Genomic DNA, 26,989 nt, shown 5'->3' with positions numbered 1-26,989 from the left:
TATATTTCTTTATGGGAACTGAATCACCAAACTCCCCTAGCAAATGGCTGCAGCTCTGACACGGAATTAGGTCATCCTTCCACATATTGTCCATTTTTGTGTAAGGTGAGTTTTGAATTCGCCTGTAAGCCTGTAGGACTCCTTTAGTTATTTTATTATATTGGATTCCTCAGTTGAGCAATTAAGCTAATTTTCCTTCACCACGTTTTGATATACATAGCTTTCTGAAGCCCCTGCCAGTTGTTTAAACATGACAATAAACTAAATGGGTGAGTTAGCCTCTAGTGGGTAGAGTCCCGGGAAACAAAGAATAAAAGTATGCTGTTTGGATTTTCTGTAAGCTACTTGCCACAATCCACCTTTTCCCCCCCTTTCCCTCTTATCTGCATCAAAGCAATCAAAGATCCCCAAATTAATTTGCTTCTAAGTTAAACCAGAGTAAAAATGTTATATCCTTCCTCTGTGGTAAGATTTAAATGAGCCTGTACTGACCACTTTGACAATAATTTTTCGTGAAGGGCATGCCACCGTTGCGGGTTTGTCTCCACTTTCTCCTTTGCCACCTCCCTGGTCAGTTCAGAGTAACAGTAATTAATGTGTATAGCCTCAGACAACTATTGCTACACTAGTACAAAACATCATTACAATCTAAATTACAGTATGGGCCTTACAGGAGTTATTAAAATAGGAGCCACGGGACTCTACTCTTAAAATCATACATTGATTTAGCTGACACAACTTATTAAACTAGCATGTTCATAAAAATATTTCACTTCAATGATGCTGTATGAAACCAGACCAGAGCAAGACTTCCACCACATCTGCCATGTAATACTATACCTGGCTGCCTACCTAAACTGGTGATGGTGGCACAAAGGAGGAAAGAACAAACAAATCACTCTTTACTATATGTGACAGCCAGAAAAGGCTTCATAACCTATCGACACAAGGATGCGTAAAAAATTAAGGATGGCAAGGGAGTGATTCCTCAAGGCATCTAGCCTATATTCAGCCAGCAACCTACATTCTTAGAAGCCTAAAATGTGCTTTTCAGAGGTATTTTCTGAATGATCATGTACCCAAAACTAACTGGGTGGGTAGGAGCAAATCTCTGCCTCCTGCCCTCTGCTCTTCCTGTGATGGGCTTTAACGATTCACATTTTCTGCTTTCACACCTGCGATGGTGCTGATAGGCATCCTGCCTGGCTAGGGACAGCAGGCAGCGGCATCAGTCCCACTGGTGTTCCTGCCAGGGAAGGGCCATCAAAAGCCCTGGTTTTTGCACATCTCAGGCACGTCGTGTTCTATGGTAAATACATAGAGTATTTAAGTACATAGGCTTTTGCTACCTACGATAGAAAACTGTCCAAGTGTATTAAAAATACATACTTGTGGAACCAAAGACAACAGCACTTGTTACTGTACACAGAATTTATTCAAAATCCATCTTATTAGAGAACAAAAACTTGCCTGATGGATGTTCAGAAAGAGGAGACCCGGAAAAGATTTGGCCTAAATCACTGTGCTAAAATCTCTCTGGCATTTTTCTGGTTGTATTTTTTTATTTTATTTTTGGTTTTGCGGGGCGGGGTGGGGGGGGTGGTGTATGTTTGTTTGTTTGTTTGAAAGAGCTGTATCTTTTAGTTGTTTCAGAATTACTCTGTAAATCATCTTTTCAAATTTACAATTTACAAAAGAAGAACACTGTCAACATCATACATTCCTCATCTTTTTCTTAGTAATACTTGAAGAACACAATCTTCCTCAAATATTCGATTTCAATTATAAGGCAATGTCTAGACAAAAATCACATTATTGATTCTACTTTTCAAGCCTCGGTTTTCTGTACATTATTTTATATAGAAGAGCTTTGTACACTGACTTTCAATGTTGGACAGTAGATCTTTTGAAAAGGTCTACTTCTCTTGCGTTTCCAATGTTGCTATCCTACGTCCTACAACTGTAAGTGGTCAATAAACAAAGTTTACCAGGTCTCTTCAGATCAATTTTATTCTTTTTATGGCATAGAACGTTCTAGCCAGCGCCATCACATCTGTAGAGCATTATTTCTCTGACAGCCTGAGCATTTTAGCATAAACAGGAGTCTGAGTTTTAAACTCTTAGTAATGCATACGTCTCAGCTCCCAGAAATACTGGATGTAAGAGCCTTTCCCCTCTCTGACTGCCAAACCCAGAATCCCCAAAGGTCCCTTTTTCCTACGGGAAGATGTGTCTCTTCCACAACTTCTTCCACTCGCCTAATTTTCTCCTCTGAAGAGCAGAGACCTTGTGCTATTGGTGTGTTCATTGCATGGAAAGCTTCCTTAGGACCAAATGTTTAGTTGCTCTCTAAATTCAGCACCCTTCACAGCCCTGTTAATATCTGTTGTGACAGCTAAGCAGTATCATTGTTCAATTTAAAGAAAAACTGACAAACTTTGAAAAACGTATGTACAAGACACACAACCGCACACATGCATGTGTGTTTGAGATATATTTACTTTTTATATAACTTCACTAGGCAGGAAGTAAAAGCTAAATAAAATCAAATTGACACTTATTTTCAACCAAAAATCAAATCACAACTTTTTTAAAAGTAGCACCGGAGGTAGGAAGACTAAGAATTGCAGGAAATGCCTGGCACTGACCCACGGGACGTGGGAGCCCGAAACACATCAAGGCTCCCTACTTGCATGTGACACAGACGTACGTACCTACCTACACGGCCAAGTCCTGACCACAGTACAGCAAAGATCCACATCCTCAAGCTCTTGCATTCACAGCTCAGCCATCTAAAGCCTGCGCTGTATGTTTTTTAGGGCCCAAAATAGAATAAAAATATTGTAGTGATCAGGCATCATTGCAAAGCTACTAGAGAGAGATGGTAAAAGCGAATGTGGCAAATGCCAGCTGAGAATAGGTAAGAGAACTCGAATAAAGAATGACTGAAATGAAGCACAGAATAATAAGCTAAAATTTATACTTTAGAGTTTTAATTGGCTTTCATATTTTGCTCCTTTGCTATGGCCTTACTGCGACTCTCGGCATGCAGGCATATTGCAGAACAAAAAAAAAAAAAAAAAAGCTCAGTTAAACTTTCAAAAACACCTTTAACAGAAATTCAGCCAAAGCAGCATTCATTTATTCCACCCAGGTGGAACTACTATGGTGGCCTACACCTAAGACACCAGATTTATCTTTGGTTGAAGAGGTTTAAGAAAACAGATTTAAGAAAAAAAGAGCCCCCTAGGCAAAACTTATATTTAAAATATTTCTTCTTCAGAATCATTAAAAATTAAAAGGCCAGGGAAGATTGCCTCCTAGATATAAGAAGGACCACAAAGAGAATAGTAATACTTCAGAAAAACAGTAAGCAACCTCATAATATCACTCCTCAACATGGAGGGAGATGGAAGAATGTTGTTCAAAAGATCCTGGCTTACTGATGGTAAAATGAGGGGTTTTCAAAGAAGGCATAGTAAGAAATAATAACAACTTGGGAAAAGAAGAATTTCAGATTAATCACTGATATGTCTGTGATTTATGTGAAACTTATGAAGAAGCTACCATAGTAAAGACAAAAGTGCAAGAATAATGCAACATTCATCATTAATTTATTGCCAGAACAGAGTGTCAGTGTAGCTGATCCCATTATATGGCTGGTACCACAGAAATATCAAAAAGTGACCTTTACATTGACATTAGTGGAATAGTTCAAAAACATGCTTTTATAAATACCATTTATTATCTAGAAAAAAGTGCTTTACGAGAAGCAACACAGTTCTAATAGAAATAAAACATGCCATTTAATCCTGTTCAAATGATGTAAAAATTAATATAATTAAGGAGCCACCAAGGGATATAATATATTCTGGCTTTAAGGAATCATTTGCTTTCACTCCGAAGGCTGATGGGTCAAGAAATGGAGACATTTATGAGGACCCATGAAAACATATACATGTTTTACATGTATATGTTTACAACCACAATTCACAATATAAAATTCATTGTGGACAATAAATTATTGGAAACAAGAGTTTAAAAAAATCCTTTTCATTGACCTTTTAAATTACTTTTACTCTCAATATAAAAATGAACAGAGGTGACCGTTCAACAAGAAACACTGATTTAATGTTTAGTGTTCATTAAGGGACAGAAACTTTTTGAAGGAAGCAAAAAAGAGAAGGTATAAACTCTTACTGTGTCATTGTCTAAATCAATGATATATTCACATTTTGTACTTGGGTTTGATCATTTCATCAAAAGTGATACAGACGAAGAGAAGAAAGGATTCAGAGTAATTTTGACACCAAATTGATTGGACAGGGGAACAAACAGTCTCCACCAAAGCAAGGCTTTTAAAAAATACAACAGTTTAATTCTCCTGTTATATATATAAAAAATATAAATATGGGAATAACTAGGGATCATATTACTTCATTCATTCAAAGCAAAAGCGGCTGCCCACAAAGAAAAAAGCCACAGGTTATTACATACATTGTGGTACCTAATAATTACCGTGAAGAATGGAATGCCACCAGGTATTATGCAAACAGTTTGCTGAGATTTACAAATGGCTTAGAAATACGTGCCACTCCGATACCAATGTGCACCTGGGATGAGACAGGAGCTACCCATGGCACACTGCTCGGGGATCTTGACTGTAGCTTCACCCAGAAAGAAGCTTTCCGTACGACAGCGTTAAGTCAATCCTTGTCTGCCATAGCGCCAGAAAACTCACGCGGCAAAATAGCATTTTTGTACGGACTGGCGATTTGTCTGGTAACCTCCTCTTACGCTGTGCAGAGACATTTTTTGAATAGGAGGACGTTTTCCATCTGCAACGACCACTTTCAATTGCCTCGCCAGTACGACAAAAGCAACTTGACCCCCCCACCTCACTTCTGAAACGTCCTTCTGTGGCTTGCGTGACTTTGCAGAGTCACCCGTGTTGCAACAGCTGCCCGTGCCTTGGCGGCGGGCACCGCCTGCGCCCCGTTGGAAGAGACACCTCTGCCATGGCAACCGAACGCCACAAAAGCTTTCAGGACTTTCTTCCACTATTATCCTCTTGGTTTTAGCCAGTCAAAGGGAGCAGGAAAATCTCCAGGAAACGGAGAGAGGTAAATGGAATAGAGACAAATACCTGCCTGTACCATAAACAAGCAGCACTCTCCTGTTTTGCATTGAAGCGGCATTACAGCTGAACTGTGGTGCTGCCTGAAGAAAATGGAAAGGGGAAGGAGGGGAGAAAGGATAATAGTGATTTTCTTTTTTCTTTTTTCTCTTTTTTTTTTTGCATTGTGTCAGGCAAGTCCTTATTCAGAAAAATGTGTTGGGGATCTCTTTATGCTACAGAGATTTAGATTTCCCATTTCCTATAAAACACATTTTTAAGGCACATTCACATCTCTTTCGTGCAGCAGTGCATGTTTACAGATGGAAAATCCCATTTCCTTTGCTGACATCAATTCTCCTTTAGAAAAACAGAATTTCTAGCCAGAACACTTGACATGGAAAACTTGTCTGTTTATTCAAAGAGCTCAATGAGCTAGGGAGAGCAACATTTAAACTATAAAAACAACCCTTTAGTCGACAGTGTTATTAAATATTAAGCCCAATTTATGTAGGTGTCTAATCAAATGGCAGCCTTGGTCAGCTTTGGGGACTGAAGTAAATTCGGTTATTGTTAATGTTAATTGAATAAGCTGATCAAGTTATATAAAAATCACCCTACAATATTGAAATCAAACCTAATATGAAAAGTTATTATCACAGAGATAGGATGGAGCTGCCAGCTCCATACAGACCCTGTAATTGGTATTCTAAACAGCCTCCCAATCTACAGTTACATTTCTGGCTTAGGCAAATCTAGCTATCGTAAATGGCAGCATGCAGTAGGCTTACAGGATAAGAGTATTTACAATTCCATGGCTAAAGAGCATCCACTGAAATAAGAATGGTAAAAAAGAGAAAAAAAAAAAGTAAAATACTGTGCATTTTTCTCAGGTAAACTGTTTTACCATTGTTTTTATGCCAAGGTACGTAGAAAAGTACTTAATTACTGCCTCCTTTAAATGCCAACAAAGCCTCTCAAACTAGAGGCCTCATTCAGCACTTCATAGAGTGCTGAGCAGATAAAAAAATCACCGCACTGCAGCCTTTGCTGTCGGCAGGGCTGCCTCGTACCCTGGAGGAAAGGCCACCTGCGCAGAGGGCTTTAGGAGAGCTCGGCTGGGAGCTGGGAGAGAGGGGGGTGAACCAGAACCGTTGACGAAGTGCTCCTCTGCTGAGAAGACACAAGAGTGTTTGTGTAGGGTTTCGGCCACACATCACACAAACAGGTGGGAATTTTATGTTAAAGGACTTTGATTTGGGAGATGGGATGGTCTGTGTTACTATGTTCATACACACACCCCCCCTTATGGTACTGTAAAACCCAGTAAAATCTGGATGCTTTCCCTCTGAACGTTCAGAAAAGGATTCAAAGAAAAAAACCAAAAAAACCCAAGCCCCAACTATTTTATTGTTTCCTACTTACAAAAGCATAAAGAACCAGTAATATATTTATTCAGAATCAGTGTCTCACTGACAACAGAGTAACTCTGATCAAACACTACGTTAATAACAGCTGTTAGTTTGTTTTGTGGAAAAAAAAATAAAATCAATTGACAAATAAAGGAGACACTTTTCACAAAAGGAGCAGCACATTAAACTTTCACTGACTACTTCTGCATCCTTTCTGCCCTAACACACTCCTGGACACGTGTGGTCTGATGTTATTTACTATCTGGTTTTGCTGAGCTACAAGATGGGAAGCAGAGAAGAGAGGCAGACTCAGAGTGAGAACGTGTGGACGTTTGTACTTGTGTGTCTGTTTATCTGAGAGCCGTTGATCATGGGACTTGGCACAAGGATGTAGGATCTCAAGCCATTATATATCAGTCCTCGAATCCCACATCAATACTCAGTTTCATAAAAAAAAAAAGTCATTCCTGAGAGAAACAAAAGTTAGGTGAAAGCACAGCGACATATGAAAGACTGTACACTTGTACACAAGTTTGGAGTAAACAAAATCTTGCATTAAATTTCTATTCTCAGATAAATGAATGTAGGCTCAGTGAATCTTTTGGTTCTTACTCATGTTTCCCATAAGTTCAATCCACCGACTCAGAAAAACCCCACTCAACTGAGCAAAGGACAAGAGCCGGTACCTGGATAACGTAAAGAATGGCATTCAAAAAGGCGTTATCAGAGCTCCCAAGAGACTTTATGGCCAGATCCAAGGACTTGTATACTGAAGACTTAGGCAGAGCTAAGGCACTTCAATTCAAAACCATGACCTTAAAATACGATTCTTGTCTGCCATTGAGTCAGTAAAAAGAACCTTGAATAGGTTTGGTTTGTTTTTTTTTTTTTTTTTTAAATGGCTATGTAGTTGCTTTCCTGTGACTTAATAACATTAACTCCATGCAAACAACATTGATGCAGCACAAAAATTAAAGGAAACCCCCGTGATCCAGTCTTACCTTCCTGATGCCTTCAGAAGGGTTCGATACACAATTATCTGCCCCATTATTCTTACTGATAGTCCTCCACAGTTCAGCAAACGTGTTATCCTGCTCCAAAGGGTTTGTCCCTTTTGCTTTAAAGTATTCATACACTGCCGAATCCCTGACTGTACCGTAAGATATATCCATTTGTTTGGACAGATCCTGAAATGTTCTGAAATTCAAGCAATATTGAGATATTAGTATTACGTAGTACATTGCCAAGATTTCATTCATTAAATGGTTTCTTTCTACATCTGTCATTAGTCAGAAAGCACTTACCCTCACCGAGTACCATTTGCATATCTCTTTCCTCATCATAAAAGATAACCAAGGAGTAATTCAATTGTATTGAGATCATATGAATATATTAACTATACCTGAGCTCTTTTTCACCCCACTAAAGATTTTTTTTTTTTTTGACAGATAACATTCACGTTAAATATTACAATACCAAGTTTGCACAAGAATGTAGTGCAGTAAAGACTTACTCAAGGACAGGGAAAACTCACATTATAAATATAAACTTCCAGCCCCATCAGCATCACCAGAAATACCTCGCAGAATTCAGTGGAATTAGTTTGCAGTTACACCGATACTCCATCTGACTCCAAATCAATACGACTGTTTTAAACAAACAAATAAAAGTCTCGCTTCCAATTTCCACTAAGTCTCTCTCTCTCTCTCCCTTTTCACAGCCTCTGGTAAAACAGACATTTTTCATTCACACACAGGCCTAACTTTCATTTACTCATCATACCACTCTGGAAGTGTAAATGGGTCTCGACTTGAGTGGCTGTGAATGCACCATTTATTTTCAAATTGTACAGAATGTAATTCACTCCTGTTTTACAGCCTTTTCTGCACAGAAAGGTGTAAATCACTGCCTGCATCAAGAAAAAACAAGCCAAGTTTCAAAACATTTAAGGTGGCATCACTGCCATCACAAGAGGCATGCCAGCTGTTTTCCACCTTCAGAAGTTCGTTCCCATTCCCGCGTGTGTCCCCAAGCACGGTTCTGTGCAGTGCCACCCTTTTTTCAGCTCCGCATACACACCCCTCACCTTGAACCACCGACCACCACATGCAGCAGCAGGGACCAATCTGGATCTCATAAATAATGGTATATTTTATGTTTTATAAATGTATAACTTCACATAACCACAAGAATATGCTTCTGATATGACCAACCGACTAACGCTGTTTGAGGTGAGTCACACTAAAGCAACCTTCCCTGCCTCCCCCCCGCCCATTTCTATTTCCCAAAAACAGTCTTTCAGAAAAAAAACCCCAAATCCTCCTCAAAAGGTGGGAAAGGCCCACTCGTGCCACCTCCCACCCGCCTCCAGCTCTTGGAGCCACAAAAGCAAAACGTTTTGCCTTGCAGCTCTTGCAGAAGCTTTCTTCACGATGCTCCCGAGGAGCCTTCCCTCGGCCCGTGAGCCGCGGCTGTTTTGCACAGCCAAAGGCTTGTCACAGACAATATTTTTCTGTCGCCCTCTTCCCTGTTTCACTGGGAGGATGCCGCTGCTTACACCTCACATCCCTGTAGGATTCCCTGCCGTGCTATTTAAACAAAGCAAAAGTACACAATACCACATAAAAAAATACGTAGAAAACTCTTCCGCCCTTCCCGTCGCGTCCCCTCCAGGTGTCCCCCCCGAGTTTGGCGGCGGGACCCCCCGCACAGGAGCCAGCCAGCCCGCCCTGCCCCGGGGCGGCAGCTCCGCAGGGATGCCTCCCCCACCCCCACCAAAACTCTTCAAACTCCGAAGCTGCTTCGAACAGTTTAAGTGGTTTAAGTTCTTAAATTGTGTTAAGGACTTTTTATCATTTTAAGCTGCTAAGCAGCTTTAAGGAAGACTGCGCGAACAGAATTTCTCTATATGCGTTGCACGCTTGTGGATGTGGGCTAACTCCGGGAGTTACATCAAAACCCAAACCTCCTGCTCCGTCTGTGGCACTTTGGTAAAGTACCGCATACACACCCTGGAGGTTGCTGGAAATTCAAAATTCTAATGAAAAATGGGAGAATTCATGTCAGTTTTATTTCTTTGTTTAACAATCCTGAAAGTTATATTCTGGCCTCCGAAACATTTCCTGTACATTTCATTGATCAGGACCATTTTTCCTCCAGTCTCAATCTAAATGATTACATGCTACATTTAGTTCCATCTTTATTTTTTAAAATAAGCTTCATCACATCCCATGGAATTGCTTACACGCTGGGGACGGATGATCTGGCTGTTAGAAGACACATTTCTCTCTGTTCTGCGTACAAACGACGAGTCAAGGTGCTCAGAGCACACAGAAGGGTTTCTGTGGCGACCTTTTTCACACCAGGTTTGGCGTACAGATTTCGGCCTGCGTAGGAGCGCGTGGTTGGTAGGAGCACCATAGCAGAAACGTTTAGGTAATGTTCTTTAACACGGCCTTCAGCTGATTGTAACTTTACAAATGCGTACTGCTCACGCTGCCATTCTGCTTGAAAGTTTGGATATTAAAAAAAGAAATTAAACCTGCAGTTTTAATAACGTCAGTATTTTCTGGATCACTACTACTGCCTCTACTGCCGTGGAAGATTTTTGTCACAAATATGCCTTTTGTTTTACCTAAATTGTACTTTATTGACAATCAGCACTTTTGTTTTAGCTAAATTACGTTTTATTGACAATCAGTACTGTACAAAAGCAGGGTACATCTTGCTTTTTAAGCAGTATGGTGTCTTCAATTCTCTAAACATCGCGGGACACAGCAAGCAAATTCAGGTTTTAAGTGAAGTGCTTTGCCGGCCCAATGAAGAGTTAATCAGTACTGGCGGCAGGGGGGAAGCCCAGCCTTTGCCTGGCTGCTGAAAGGCAACTACTGCCCCTTGAGCTGGCAGAATTTCCTTAGAAGACGTAATATGAAATATTGCACGTCCTAAGAATGACGTGTGCCTTTCTGGCAGTGCTCTCTCTGATGAATTATAAAATTCTCCATCCGGCACCACCAATGGAAATGTCCTGTGTGTGAGAGGTGATGACCAAAGGGCCCAGTGAGGGTCACGGTAGGTAACCACACTAGCGAGTGATCCCTGTAGCATAAATTCAGAAGGCTGGTGACTGTTTGAATGAGAAAATAACCTTACACCTTTACCAAATGGACCACTTAGCAAAAAAAAAAAAAAAAAAAAAAAAAAAGCTATTTCAGAAATTATCCTGACAGAGAATGGTCTAGACCACAGTTCTTACTCGGTATCAAAAATGTCTCTGCACTGTGTTTCTGCACTGAAAGCGGGGGAGATGCTCAGCATCTCCATGGCCAGAATGGTGATCAAAAAATCTGGGCATGGCAGATACAGTCGCATACGTAAAAGATACTGAATGTAGATTAGCATCTCCTGGCTTTTACAGGATGAATTTAGATAATCACATGTGCAGTTTTTAAACACTGTTATTTTAACTCCCTCAGATCTGCCATTGCTAGACAAAATCGTTCACTGCTGCCTTCCAGATACTGGTTGTATCTTACGATTGCTGCACACTAACAGCAGCTGCTCTCATTTATTAGACTTTATTTTTGCAGCTGGCCATTAGCTGGACCCACCTTCTTTAGCTACTCAAATTCTTGGCTCACCTTCCTATGGCAAAGATTTTATGCATTTAATATATAAAATTATTTGCAACAAAAACGTGTAGCATAACAAGATGCCCCATTAACCTTACCACCTCAATTATCGGATCTCACAACCCATTAAGGACTCTCTGAAAGTGTGATTAAAGATAAAGCTGGTAAAGCAGAAAAAGCCAATGTTCCTCGCTTACAGTTATAGGGGCCGAACTTCAATTTGTAGGCATGTACATCCACTGTGCGACTGCTATACTAAGCAAGCACATGTACACCAATTGATTTAAGTAGATAAAGTATCTGTGGTCAATCTAAACAAAATGGTGTCCTTTAGAACAATATTGCCAGCTAATATATTTAAGGCGTGTAGTTATGCCTGCTAGATAAATACAACACTTGATAGATAATTTCCAGTGGGCTTGCAATTACTTCGTGTAGAGTCAACTGAAAACTAGACTTTCTGCTTGTTTTATTTTTTAGAAACATATTGACATAAACCAAATGCTGCAGAATAAACAGTCAGGCAATAGCTGCACGAGCATTTATGATTAGACCTCTAGAAATAATTGCCAGAATAACAATACTGGTTAAGTTACACTTTTGGGGGATGTTTTCTTACTAATAAAAGATTCATGTAGCTGTAGATATCTAGACTAAAAATGTGCTGCCAGTATGGGTTTATTTTACTCTGGAACAGCTATAAACTCAAGACTTTCTGGATGAATAATACGAACAAATCTTGTCTAAGTGACAGACTAAAGCTGTCACTTGGTGCTTTGAAGTAACTGTGGATCAATTAACTCAACTGGAGTCATCAGAATCATTAGATGTGATCAAAGTATTAAAAAAAAAAAGAAAGAAACAGGCTGTTCTCATTTCTAAATTAAAAAAAAGTTATTTTCTTTCTTTTTGTAGCAACTTTAACTTTTTTTTTTTAATTTAAAGGACGTCTTTAAACAAAGTATCAAAGTGAAAAGGTCAAAAATGCCTGCTTACTGAGTTTTCCCTCATCCTTACCATTCATTTTTTAAAAAGTTTGTAGCAAGCTGCACATCTGGATTCCTGTGCGTAAAGGCAGCAATCAGCTGGCAGGCGGGGTCGTGCAGTACTGCTCTTCTACCTCACGGTAATAACCGGAGCATTTTATCTTGACCTCCGCCTTGGAGAAACCATAATGGGAAAATCCTGACAGCACCTTGATTTAGCGGTAGTTTCTCAGCATTCACAACTGCTGTGTTCTGACACTGTAAAACTGGGGATTTTTCCAGTTTGCTGTTACTTATGGGAAAAGAATATGTCAGCAGTTTCTGAATGCACAGTGTTATTTAAAAATTATGCAAGATTTTTCATGCTTAGTTCCTGTTCATTCACCTTCACATATACCATTAGGAATAATAAAGCTTAAGGGTTAGACATAGTAACCAGCTCTCTACCCTCCTTCTTCTGCATTGTGAGTACGCTTCAGAGTAACTTCTCCCTTCACCTTCACCGCACTATGTATGTTTTGTCAAACAATACACTATAAATAATTCTTCTCAGCTAAAATTCATTAATTTTCTTAATTAATATTAATCGCTAAGTCATATACAGACAGTAAAATAAATTTACTGCTTTTTCCACATTTGGCAAAGCTATGTTCTTTTACCTAAGGAAGTCAGTACCCTGAGATTTTTGCTCAATGCGGCATAATATTTTAGGTGATAGCTGCCACCAAGATAAAGCATCCCAGAGATGATGAGACATTTTAAGCTGCTCTACCTAAATGAAGCCATACATAAAATGTACGGCACAAGTTCTAAATTTCTATTTTTAAATACCTTGAAGTTACTTTATTTTCTTCTAAATTTTTTTTCCCCCCAAAAGCTAGGAATTCATGACATCTAGGGAATTAAAAATAAGTACAGTTCCTAACTATAACTGTTTTCTCAAGAGGATATATGGGAGGGAAATAGGTGCTTTACATATTGGGAAACAAGTAATCCCAATAAACTTCTAAGTAAAAATTAAAGTAGCTGAATTGATTTGACAACCTTATACCACTGGTATAAGCCAAAGAAATACCTTTGAGCTGAAACCTAGAATATAAAATCCTATCTGAAGAGAGATATATTTGATAAAGTTATCACCAGTAGAAAGTAATGAGTTGAAAAAGAATTCTGCCTACTGCAAACTGCAGAAAAACGTTCACATTTTGAGACATAAAATTGCTCACAGCTACACCCTCCATGGATGTATTTGCCAGGACAATGAGAACAAATGAAAAAATGGTGTTTATTGTTGGTGACCGCACGTGAGTCTACCCGCTGAGAGATGGGCTTGGAAGGCAGGCGAGCTCCGCAGGATCAGCTTCTCATTTGTACACGTCTCCAGTGAGGGAATAGGCTGCAAAGCTGAGCCGAGGTTGTGGGTGCTGGTACGGATAATTTCTACATGAGCAGAAGATCCTTCCATTCAGAACCTGAGTTCTGAGGCAAAAGATTTGAGCCGTAGTCCATTATTCACAATCTTTGGGCTTTGGATCTCCAGTTTTAAGTAAGATTAATGAGTGACATCTGAAAATGAGTTCAAACTCCCACTTAAAGACATTCTCTAGAGATAGTTTACCCAAGCTGAATAGTTTAAATGGTTGAAAACCAGGAAGAAAAAAATAAAAATCATCTGTTATGGATATAAATTGCCACTAGGTGATGATAGTCTCATTGACTCAGAGACTTACATGAAAAGTTTCGGTCCTACTGAATCCAAGTTACAAAAGCACAAGCCTACTTAAAAATGGAAGAAAGAATAGCAGTTAGTTCCCCTAAACGTTGGTGCAGCCAATACTTAATAAGCCTTCAACTATAATGGAAAGAGCAATATATTAGCTGAATAATGAGATAACATTAGAATTGATCTCTCTTTAGCACTTGCAAGCCTAAAAAGTAAATACCCATCAAAAAAAAAAAAAAGAGAAAAAATATTGTGGCATATTTTTGTAAGTGTCCAACATTTGTTGCAGGTCCATGCAGGAACGCTACTAGCATGTGTTCAACTGGATGTAAGATGCATAAACTAAAAGATGGGTGACTTTAAAGATTATTGTTAGTGAGGCCAATAAACTATTCAAAGTATTGTTAGAATGGCAGTAGCCACAGAGGATATTACAATGAAAGCAAGTTTATCTCCACATCTAATAACCTTAGACTTCAGAAGAATTAGGTCCATGGTTTTAATTTAAATGCATCTCTTTGACTTTCTTTGAAATTATGAGTAATCAAGCTGAGCTCTTAATCAATGATTAAATGGCCAACTTCTCTATAGTGACATGATCAAATTCTGCATTGTTCCGTTTCACTGCAAATCAAGTCACTTTAAACGCTTTTAATTGTGCCTCAGTGCAGTGATGTGCAGAGCAACGGGTTTCTCCAGCAAATACACTAAGCAAAATCTTCACTTTACCGATAGAGGTAGTCCGGTGGAAATCGGCAGCAGTACTTGCGTGCTTAGTATATATTTTGCAGGATCAAGCCCTTCACCAGCAAATATATCATTCTATAGTTCATATAAAACTCATTTCATCAGCCGTCCATGGAAAATACCATCCGCTTTACTCTAAACAAAAGCCTTAACAGAAACAGCCTCGTGGGAGCTTCTACAAGGGAAGCCATAAGCACTGACAGATTAAACTACGCTGAATCAATGGAGCTGCAGCCCTTCACATTTCCAAATCACGGAAGGAGACAAACAGCGCAGGCAGTTACCGCTACGTACGCACTTGTCATCATCGGCGGAGCAGGAACAGCTGCTGCACACCGTTTCAGAGAAGCAGGGACTTTCCTCCAGTGGAAAAACCAATCGATTGGCACGTGTCGCAGGACACGTTGCCATGTCAACTACATACTTGTACTATAGTTAAAACAAACAGTGGCTGAACCCCGCAGCAGGTATTGGCAGCTGCTCATCATAGCAGCTGTTTTCATGACGATAACGGCCATTCCTGCCAGTGTGGTGGCATCTGTGAACCCTTGTCTGGACTGGGACTCATTGCCCTGTATTAGGTACGACCAAAACCAAAATATAACATTCAGTTATGGATCTTCTGGGGGGAAGGAAGCTAAAGCCAGCTTTATTTCTGCCAAAGGAGGAGGGGGTTTGCTGCGTGCCCCCTGTGACGGCAACGGTCCTGTCGCCCTTCCAGCACAGATCAGGACCCTCTCTCTCCTGCTGCCCCAAAGAAATTTCTTTTTTAAAGTACTTAGCATACCTGACAGGTAGACTGCTGAGGTCGGTGGAACTATTCATGCACACATTGGAAACAAAAGTATAAACGGTAAGAAAAAGGCAAAATAAAATAGCCAACTAATATGTACACAAAGTACCAGAAGGACAGAACTTGTACAGCCTCTACAATGGTTTTATTTCTTTAAAAAGACTTCCACCAGCCTCAGTTCCTACCTGCAAAGGGAAAGTCAATAAAACTAAACTGTCTTCTAAATTCCTGATACAGCCACGCTTTCACTGCAAATTGAGCGTTTTCACCGGGACTCTGTTCCTGCAGAGCTACTTCATCATTCAGCCCTGAGAGAAGGGAACAAACCGTATGTATACCCACTGAAATGCAAAGGCAGTCCAGCTATTAATAAATGATACACTGTCATGTTTATGATTTTAATAGCAATTAATTACTAGCTACACACTATGTATTGGCAAAACATTTGTAGGCTTTGTGTACTTTTTTGAAGAGTCTGAGATGCAGCAGGAATACGCTCTATTGCCATCACCTGAAATCTCACTTTTGCTTTACTGATCTCAGAACAATCTGCAGCATTTTTGCTGAAGTCAAAGAAGTGTGGGGAATGTAGGACAAAAAATCCATACAACTAGGCTGTGTCCCATTGCTCACAGAGCTTTGGAATGTCTTCCAGTGGTTTATTTAGGAAACATGCCCATTTTCAAAAGACGACAGCAGTTTTTCTGGCTGTAAGACTCAACTTTGGATCCAAAAATCAAACTGGATTCTCATCATCATCAGTAAAACAGGTTCTTCCAAAAACAAAATTAGACCTCTGGTTATTCCTATGCATTGCTATTTCTAAACGATGCCCTGGGGACCACCTCGGCAACTCCAGTCATCTGCAGTGATCTGCACGAGTGTGACTTGACTTGTCGCTGGATCACAGAAGTTCATTTTGCCTAGAGCTGACGCTGGCTCTGCTCCAGCACTGCACAGAAAGAAATCTGTTAAACAGCTAGAAATAAGCTAAATGTCCCCTGATTGCCAGACCAATGTTTCTAACTGTGCTTTCAACCCTCCTCTTACCCAAACGTCCTCCAGGCAATAAAAGCTAAAGTCAGATTGCTGATTTTTCCATTAACTAGGGTTGTTTGGGGGTTTTTTATTGCTTATTTGTAATATATCTTTTTTTCCTGAATGTCCTATACTTTAGTCATTGTTATTGTATGGAAAAGAAATCAAGATGTTCCCTACAGTGGAAGTTATGATTACTTTGCTTGAAAAGGGGTTTTTTTAAACCAATCAAGAAACAGCATAAGAAGTAACCCCATTAATAGTTGTAGCGATGGAAGCTTGTTTCCGAGGATTTGCGTCTCAAAGCTGGATCCACTGATGCCCAGTAGTTTGTGACCTCTGGATGAAGTTTCTCTCATGGTTGGGCATTTATGATCGCATATGAGTTTATCTGATGTCTGATTGAGGGAGTGAAGTCAGAAGGCAGTCCTTCCTTTATCTTTACAAGGGGCATTTACAGGACCCCTCTTCGCCACCTTATTTTTCCATATTTCTAACAAATTAATACCCTTGAGATATTACGCAGTTTGGCCATCATGTTTGCAATTTAACAATGGAAAGAAGTAAATTGACAAAGAGACATTCAGAATAATCACATTAGAGGTTTTTTTAGGATGCAGGCCCGGATTTTCAAAAGCTGGAGCTTTAATTTGTATGCTCAGATCCACATTAAAACTACTGTATGACTGGGCAGATTTTCAGAATGGATCAAGGAAAGTTTTGGCACAACAGCACATCTGTAAGACGTTCACAGATTCAATCAAAAGCCTGGAAAGGGATTCAGAGCAGCTATGAGCTGTTGCTGCTCATCCTGCAAATCCGGAATAATCAGACCTGCTAAAAAACCCGGGTTAGCCTGGGTCCTTTACCCGCACTCCATATTCCATTCAACAGTGAGGGGGAAATTAAAATGCAAAAAGGAAAAGGTGAAAACATCTCAAGAGCTTGTAGCCTAGTTTTGGGAAAGAAATACAACATTTGGACTACCTTTGAATATTTTCTTGCTTTACTTTTAAACCACGTTGCCATGGTGACATTTCTCTGAGTACCTTGAAGGGTTAAACATAGCAATTAAAGCAAGGTATTCTACTCGTTAAATTATTAATTAAAATAAAAACTGCAGCTGGTGTTTAACAGCAACTCGGTCCCAACAGCAGGTTTTAGTCACTTCACCTAAATCAAACATATCATAAAGTTGGCATGAAAATCATATTGTCTGAATCAAACACATCTGGCAACTGACACACACTTTTACCTATAATGAAAATAACAAACTACCTCTATTATTTATGCAGATGCACTTTAAATTGTTTGCTACGCTGATGTCTTCTACCACTCACATTCGGAAGCTAAAAATCCTAATGAAGATTAATGATTAAAGATCGAGAGGGAAGAAATTGCCTTCTTCCTTCTCAACTGGTGTTGTAAGTACTGATACCATTGCCATTCTGTTGTGCACTCAGACGACAAAGAGTAGCTTTTTAATTAAATGGAGTGGGGAACGGATAAGCTTGGCATCTTGGTGCTGGCTTATAAAATCCTTATTCAGGGTGAGTGGTACTTTATACCATGACTGTTAGGATATCATTATACTGCGAGTAGTTCCATTAAAGTCCATAAAATCCCAGTGGGGGATAAGGTCCTACTCAACTCTTTATTAATTTTTGATTTATCAGGAGTTGTCACATGCTGCGGGAGAGACCCACTGCGAGAGGGAGGGTCTCGGTGCAGAAGGCTCTGGGCTGCTGCCTGCACCGGTGTCAGCAGCCTCATCGCCGGGGTCGAGGGGCTGGACGAATTCACACCGCTAAGATCTCTCAGAGGTACAAAGTGATGCTGGAAAGCAGCTTCACACCCTTCCCTTACCACAGGGCATGAAGAAGAAGCTATCAGTGTTGACAGAAAGAAGAGAAGAAAACAGAAGGGCTCTGAAGAGGCATCTTGATTGCTAGAACATGTGCTGGGTACTCCTGGGAAATCAAAACATAGGGCTCTTCATTAATACTGAAAGCACATATAGCATTCATCAGTCATTATTGATGTCTAAAGTGCATGCATTACATATGCGTATTTTTAAGTGTGGAGGCCCACTTGCCTGTTTCTCAGAGGACCCACATGACACGCGCTCGGTATACGGTGTGCTTCCCACCTCATCCTGACGTACGACGAGGTCAAGAGAAGAAGAGACCTCACCCTTTTGCCTCTCTCCCCGCACCCTGAACATGAGTCTCGCCTGAATACCGAACCTCATACTAGAAACACTGACAGCACGCATCAAAACCAACTAGCTGTTCCTTATATTGAGATTAATTAGTTTATTGGGTAGCCTAATTACATACCTTGAAATATGAGCTTGGAAATTGCATTACTGCCATATGAAAGAAACATAGTAGTTAACATCCACCCCATTCTGACTGATGGTTTTCTATTCTTTTTTGGATAGATATGACTATTCATAAATCAATTAAATTAAATCAGTGGCTTATTCTCCTAGGCTGGTTTTAATGGTTTAGAAAGCAAACAACTTTAGTGCATGTGATTACATTTCTTTTAATGGGACTTTGGCAGCTGTATCAAAATAGCTTTTCTAAGGCAACACTATTCTCTCCCACAGCCCCAGATGAGTCTGGAAAGGCTCCTGTATTATATTATATTGTACGGGGGCACGCGTGCAGAAGAAGAAAACATTGCTCAGTAAAGCAGATGAGCCCAGGAAGTGGAAAGGACATATGCATCCTTTCCTTAGCAACACAGTTTTATTTCCAGAAAAGTTTTCTTTCCCTCTAGAAAATCTTTTGCAACACAGGAACTCAGAACTAATAGGAAAGCACTCATGGTAATAAACAGTAGCATCTTAGTTTTCAGGGAAGCTAAGAACCCCCAGCTCCTTTCCCCACTAAACACCCATAACTTGCATCTAATTAAAGTGTGTTTTGCTGGTTTTTTTTTTTTTTCCCTTTTTTTCTTTTTTTCCATTGTCAGGAATAGTTTCTAAATCTCCTTATGAGGATATTCAATTTTTAAAGCCTTTTCTTTAAATGGCAAGTTTAGAATTTTCTACCTCATTGCAAGATGGTCTATAAACATTTTAGAATGTATTGGAGCAACTTTTATTTCAAAAGATGAAATACCATCCTATATATCATTTAAGGTGTTAAGAGTTTAAGGCGTAAGAAAGAATGAGTTTCTATCACAGAGACATTTGTAAGGGGAATGGCTATTTTAGATTTGAATGAAAATATCAAAGAGAAAAGTAACCAAATTAAAAGTGTTTGCAACATGATGGAGCTCACTTATCCTGGGGGGGGGAGGGGAAGCAAGAGTAACAGCATAAAAATAATGGATTTCACAAGACTAGAGCTCAACAGACTTCAGGAACTGGAGGGTAAAGTCTGTTGGGAAGTTAATTTAAAGGATAAAGGACTACAGAAGAGCTGGCAATTCCTGAAAGAGACCATATCACACAGAGGCAAGCTATCTTAACATGAGGAACTATAGGAAGAAATTATAAGAAGATGTTATAAGCAGGAGCTCTTTCAGGACCTAGAAAACCAAAAGCTTTTTTTTTTCCTAAGTGATTATAAAAGAGTAATGCAACCATTTAACAAAATATGCATTCATACTATAAATGCATGGGAATAATACAAATGCATGGGAGAAAAAAAAAAAATCAGAGAATCAAAAATAATTCCTGCTCACAACACCGATGAATCTAGCTTATGTGATTTAAGATGTTATTGCACAAAGCTGTTTGCATCATCCCTCGACTGAAGTTCCTGTGTCCACGACAGAGCTGGCAAAAAGACACATGCCTGTATCCTAGCTATCCCCTACAAAGATTGATGTCTTAAACTATGGCTGATTTCATTAGCAAAACACGAAGCAGGTGATGTTGCCCTGAGCTCACCAAAACTGAAACTCTTAACCTCACAACCTACAGCATAGGCATGCTCAACCTTTAGTCTCCGAAAGAAAGTGGAGCACAGGACTGGTCATAGCACAGCGACAGCGGTCAGTGCTAACCACCCACCCAACCAACCACCCAACCACCCACCTGCTACTCCGGGAGGGGGGCTGGGCAAGCCTTCCTCCTCTGCTCCTGCTGCAAACTTCCCTTCTTTCCCTTCTCCTCCTTCCACCCAAAATAAACCGAAGAAATAAACAATTCAGTGCATATTCCCTATACTCACACTCATCCTGCTGACATTGAATATATGGCAATGAAGAGAAGGTGGGAAAATTACTTTCGCTGCCAGGAGGATGGGAAATTCTGGTGCTGAACAACCATGGTACAAGAATGACAGAACCGCTGCTCACATGGAGATGTTGGTGAGGAATTGTGCAAGATGAAAAGGCTTCTTTTTTTTTTTTTCCCCACATGAGCAAATGAAGCATTTTCTAAAACATGCAACAGATTAACAGAGTTGGAAGCTCATGTACGCCCTAAGCTGACAGCAAGTAAGCAAACAGGTACAACTTTCCCTCCTTACACCTACTTTCAACTTCATCGCATTGTTTCACAGGGCATAGCTTACTGTGACAAAGTGCTTACTAATTCTTGGTAGGTTTGCAAATGCAATTTACTCGCTTGTTCTGGCTGCAGGATTACTTTCAGAGAGAACTTCCGACTCCAGATGATTTGGAAACCTATGCAGAAATATGCATTACATTACCCCATAACGGAACAACCTGCATGGCTTTTGTAATAGGGCCCGCTGTTACACTAATGACTCAGACCAGCACAGATAAATACTATAAAATACAAGTAATTTTACAAGTGTTTTGTTTTTTCCAGGTAGCTGTTTCACTAGCAAGTATCATGAAGATATTTATATTTTCTTTCAGATTCTACCTGGCTTCCCACTTTGAGGGTCTTTGTTTAAATACTCTTCTGACAGAGCTATGCGCTGTAGGGGCATGTAACAGTCTCTGTCTGACCAAAAGAACAGCAAACATGGCTAGCAGGCAAACGCATGCAACAGTATATTAACGTGCAAAAAGGAGTTAGGTAATTTTGCATTGTAGGTCAAATAAATATCTATCTGATATAGTGCAAAAAATATTAGTGCTTTTGCAGGAGAGAAACTCAAATACTTGAGCACACTGGCCAGCCTGCTTTAATGGTTGCTCCGCACTCAGAATCTATTTCCAAAACAGAATTCACCATGAATTTTTTCTTCTTACTCCTGTTTTTGTCCTTAAAAAATGGTGGGCTGAGGTAGTCTTTACAGTTAGGAGAAGTCTGAAGCTTTAAGGCCATCTCTGTTTGAACTGCTGTAGTAATCACTATTTTGCCTTTTTAATATCCTGTTATGTTATATTTCGTTATCAGTTCATATAAGACATTAAATCAGCGTCTTTAGAGAAGAACAATAGAAATATAAATATCCTACTGGGCAAAAATCTTCTGTTGCTGCATTTTGTATTGTTTATCCCTTAGAAGTCAACTAGAAAATAAAACTCAACAAAATAAGCCATAGGTACTATCCTTGTAATAAGAAGAAACCACATACTACAAGGTTGAAGTCAGGGGCCGATGAGATTTAATGCATAGAGCTACTCTAATCTATGGACAGCCAGTGAATAACCTGTATTAACAGGAGAAAATCTGACTTGAAAGGTGCCTCAAACTGAGCTGAGAAGAAGAGACTGCATATCAAATCTCAGATTTGAACCAATACTTGTACATTTTGATGGGTTGTCACGAGGATCGCTGCTCTTGCTAGATTTTCACCCCTCCAAAGCAAAAGAAAAAAAATAATAAAAAACCATTTTATTACCTGCACAGATGGTAGATTTTGCTAACGTCATATCCAAATCATTTTCTTCTCTAAACTGTACGTGCATCCGAATGTTAATGCCTCAACCCACTTAAGTCACAGAACTTCCCAGTAACAAGAACAAATGAAGAGATGCTATAACATAGGTGTCGTAAAAGTAGCGTCGACGAGGGTGTGGAACCACAAACCTCTTGGTTTTCCACTGATCTCCGATATATGCCACATTTTTATAATGACAAGCGGAGAGATGGAATGCAAGCTTGATTTTCAGCTATGCATTCTCATTTTCCCCAGAAAAATGTCCTTGGGAAATATTTGCGCTTACATGCTTGCCTGCTTGCTCAATTACAGGAGCAATTAGGATCCATTTTAAACCGCCGTTGAACGGCATACGCCAACATTCAGAAAGCTTTTTAAAAGGCTCCAGACTTTGCGAAGCCCTGGGTTTCCCAGCAGCACCCACCGGGCAACGCCGTCAATGAACACGAAATGAGAGGACGGAGGGCGGGGGTGCGAGCGCTGGCCGCGGCACCGAGCCTTGGCCCGAGCCCTGCCCTCGAGCGCTGGCGCCCTGCCGCGCCGCTTGCACGGCACCTCCCCTGACACTTTTTCCACGTGGTCCGAGCAGGCAATGTTCCGGAAAGAAAAAGTTTTGAGGTTTTTGTCCTTGCTCATTCACACGCGTCTGTCTTAATGCTCTTTTTTTAGCCTTCATTTTTATGGATGAACTTAATCTAGTTATTTAATGATTGAAGCTTTTGCTCACAGGCCTTAAATAATAATCACGATAATTATTTTTTATCATGCTCATTCATACATGCCTCCTGCCAACGTGCCTGAGGTGCTGCGCAGACACTGCAAAACACAGTACAAATTGAACATAAGAAAATTAAACATAACAAAAGAAAATCCAATGAAATACTTAGAAAGCCATGTATGATATTAACAACAGAAGGGCTGTTTTCAAACACAAGGAATTTCAAGGCAATAATCACTGCAAATACAGAGGGATTCCTGTGACGTCCTTGCTACCAGCCCTATCCAATCCACTTAAGTACAGCTGATGAAACCTTTGTTCATTTCCCTCTAGCTGGCATCTTCAGAATACTTTCCTCATTTTCTTTGAAAATATTTTGAGATTGTTTCTGGTTTGTATGCAACCCAGAAAAAAATATCTCTTCTTTGATACCTGCAGAGCTATTATAACGTGGTCATTTCTGGCCATCATCTTTAAAGCAACTAAACTGACAACATGCCAGATAAGATACGAAAACCCCGTTACTCTGTTGTACAGGAAGACAACTGAGAGAGAGAGGAGGCTAAGCTTGCCAAGATCAAACAAAGCTTGTGGTGGAAACAGAATTTGCACCCAAGTCTTCCAAGTGCCAGATTATCACCCCAACTAAGCTGCAGTAAATCTTCAGCTGTCACCAACACACATGAAATTTGGGGATTATAATGCAAATAAGGAGATCCCAAATCGTGAAACAACAAGATGTGAACTTAAAAATAGATACAACGTGTTTGTGTGCGGTCCGTGAATGCATATACACAGATGCCTTTCAAAACATCCATAGCATGTGCAAATGTTAAGGATTAATTTGATCAAATTTTAAACTCTTTTGAATTTGCAAATAGCCTACTTTTTTTACATCCTGGCTTTCCAGCATGATTCTTAACCTCTTGTCAGACAAGCTCTCCTAAACCTGAGCTTCAAAATATCTGTGCAGCTACTGAACTGCATGTACTCTGCTTGTTAACAAGAAATGAACCTGGAAGTTAAGTCACTGCTAATTAAACTCATAATTACAACTGGAAGGTCAGACAGCAGATCCAAGGGCTGTTTGAAAATGTAATAAGACAAAAGAAAGAACAAACTCTCATGTAATAATTCAGCCCTTACTTGGCAGACTGACCCGTTAGAAGACTTCTCAGCTGCATACAGTTCTGAAGGCAAATATTATAATAATAAATGCAAATCATTTGGGTTTAAGAAAGTTTGTCAAGGATTAGCACAGGCTTTAAACATTACCGAGACTTCTATTTAAAAACAAAAATTAAGAATTACTCATTTACAACATTAGAACACGGACCACAGCCTCCTAGCCCGAGCTCCAAAGCGGTTGCTACCAGCACGTTCGCAAAACGTGCCTTGTCTTTTCTCTTTTGCCTCCCTTGTTGTGAGGTTGGGGCAGAGAGCAGATGAGAAGAGCGGAAGAGGTAATTTGGACAGAGGGCTCAGAGCAGCAGTGTTAAAAGAGCAAATGGGTGCAGAAGTACCAACCGTTAGCAACTGTAAAATGGAGGACAGCTGGGGAAGGTTCACATTATTTTCTGCTATCTTCAGTCTCCTGAAGGGTCAGAGGTTTTGATGTGCATCTCAAACTGCCTGTTCTGACCCTCCCCACCACCCTGTCACGGCAGGACGAGTGACGGGCACATGCGAGGAGCGAGGCAGCAGGCGCAGCCATGCCAGACCAGAAAGCCGGTGCCTCTCCCTGTTATCACGCTTGTGATGAAGCCCTGGAGGGCTTGGGGAAATCCAAGAAGATTTTTTTTCTTTCCAAGATAGGCATGTTTCTTACATGGGATCTGGGCACCTGGACAGCACAGCACTTGGGAACCCATTTGGGATTTAGCAAGTCTCTGTCAGGAAATACAGAAATACAGGCAGCATATCAAAGCTGCTTTCTGTCGTGCCTCCCAGTCTGGGTATTTCACCTTTCTGTGAGCCACAGGCAGACCCTGAAACTCATGACAGAGTGAAAAAGCCTTGTGGGATTTGCCAGTACTAGATTAAAAAAAAAATAAAAAATTATTCCCTCATCAGCAGGCTTTCATCTGACATGCTAATTCTAAAAATCTGCCTTCCGACAGTTCAACTGTGTTTCAGTGAGTGTCTCACCAAGCCCCTTCTAATAAATATCATTTATGATTTCAATGACACACTTGTTTTGCAGTGAAATTGTGGAGGTAAGGATCACTGGGTTGATTGACACCTAGTTATACAATCAAACGTACTCCTATTCTGCTAGTCGCAGACCACACGTGCCAAATTTGATGCTGAAACAACTTTTATTAGGCATTTTGGAAGGGGCTTGGGAAGAAAATCAGTCTTGCAATGAAAATCTTAGCTATGTTGCAGCTACTGCGGCACCATAATACTATTTTGTCTCCTGCTGCCAATTTAGCAGCAGCAGCAGAGAACTTTCCTACAGAGGGAGAGATAACAGCACACGTTTACTGAGAGGAGCGGGGGGCAGCGGTGGTGGTTTCTTAACAATAGAAGCATACACAGATGGATTTGATAGTTCTCAGCTGGTGAACAAATTTTCAGCTGTAACTCATTGTGTCTCTTTGGGTGGGAAGAATGGATTTCAAGTAAGTATTCCTTTCTGGGTCCATGAAAGATATAATGCGGGCAAGCTGAGTGGGAAATTTAGATAGGCAAAAATAGTCACTCCATATCATACGATGCTGGAGCTAAGTAGTATTGGGAGCTGAGACACCAGGCCATGATGCATTCATGTAAGGCAGTAATTTACTTTCTCAGGAAAAATATTTGTTCTAAATCTGACACAACATTTTATAAGAAATTTCTCCTAAAGAGTGGGGACATGAAGATATCTTCACCATAGCTTAGAAATGGATGAAGGCTCCACAGAGTTTCCATAGAACCTATTTCTTTACCTCATCCCCTCTCGTAAAGCACTAGCAGTTTTCAAGGAAAGGGTTTAGTCCAGATCTCTGACTCTGTCTCTGAGTAGCAGGATCTCGGGGAGATCTGCAAACTTTGTGAAATAGCCATAGGCAAGCCGAGACAAGCAAGTCCCTTCACTGGCTCAGTTATGCCAACCGGTGACCAAATCAAAGTTTTCCAACAGCTACCATTTCAGGTTATTTGCGGAATGATTGGGGTGCCTAAGCCGAAGCATCCGGGACCACTTGAAACACCCCAGGCAATATGAATAATCCACATTGTGGCTGACAACACCCCGTAGAGACCCCTGCCCTTATGGCCAAGGCGCTGGAGCACAGGCGGCAGCGAATCTGATGGCAACTTAAGTTACTTTAGACGTTTCTGGTCTGGCACCTGAATTACTCTACTGTGATCTGCAAACACCGGCAGAGTGCTTTCTTCCTTCTGTATCCTCACCTTGTACAAGGGGATGTGCTACCGGGAACCCGGAAAGTGGCAGCTACTGTTAGGTATAGAAAGGCATTTCAGTATAATTCTCCAGCTGCCATGTCTAATAGCAGAAGGGCATCTGGGCTCTAAAGTTCCGAAAAAATGCCAAGCAACTCCTTTACCCAAAAATCTTCCCCCTCTCCCTCAAGATTCTTGGCAACGTCCCTTCATTTTAATAAGAAGGAGAATCAAAACCCCTTGTAAATGTTGTAATAGCTCAGCTTCAAAGGCCTCCTCTAATAATTTACAGTTCTGCTCTTAAACCTGTGTGTGGTTTTTTTTGCAGATTCCTCACTGCATTTCATCCCAAATTTTGTCCTTCTCTGAATTTTGCTGAGTTTTGGGGGGTGCTCAGTAGGCCAAACAGACAATTTCTTCTGCCATGAAGGAACTAGGACTTTCAGAAATTTTTGAGAAAAACATTATTCAAGTTTTCCAGTTAACTATTTCTGTCTTGGATTTCAAGAGTAATTTATTCATCGAGCTTAACCTTATTTTCATTACAGCCAGGCCTCGTAGGTACTCTGCGGTAGTTTTATTCCGTTTAGTTTCTCATGTTATTTACAGAAATTCT

The 26,989-nt window shown here is 40.3% G+C and overlaps 1 protein-coding gene across 4 annotated transcripts in view; it reads right to left on the bottom strand.

Moving 5' to 3' along the window:
* GRID1 (glutamate ionotropic receptor delta type subunit 1) overlaps positions 1-26,989 on the bottom strand; it is a 533,234-nt gene that overhangs the window by 21,318 nt on the left and 484,927 nt on the right. For all 4 annotated transcript variants that reach the window (XM_075758773.1, XM_075758769.1, XM_075758772.1 and 1 more), the window contains one exon: positions 7,530-7,725. In XM_075758773.1, coding sequence (XP_075614888.1) covers positions 7,530-7,725 — 196 coding nt within the window. The remainder of the gene's footprint in view (positions 1-7,529; positions 7,726-26,989) is intronic.

This window comes from Balearica regulorum, chromosome 7 (genome assembly GCF_011004875.1).
Source record: "Balearica regulorum gibbericeps isolate bBalReg1 chromosome 7, bBalReg1.pri, whole genome shotgun sequence".
Taxonomy (NCBI): domain Eukaryota; kingdom Metazoa; phylum Chordata; class Aves; order Gruiformes; family Gruidae; genus Balearica; species Balearica regulorum.
Note: the sequence above shows the minus strand (reverse complement) of the source record. Positions and strands in the feature narration are given on the sequence as shown.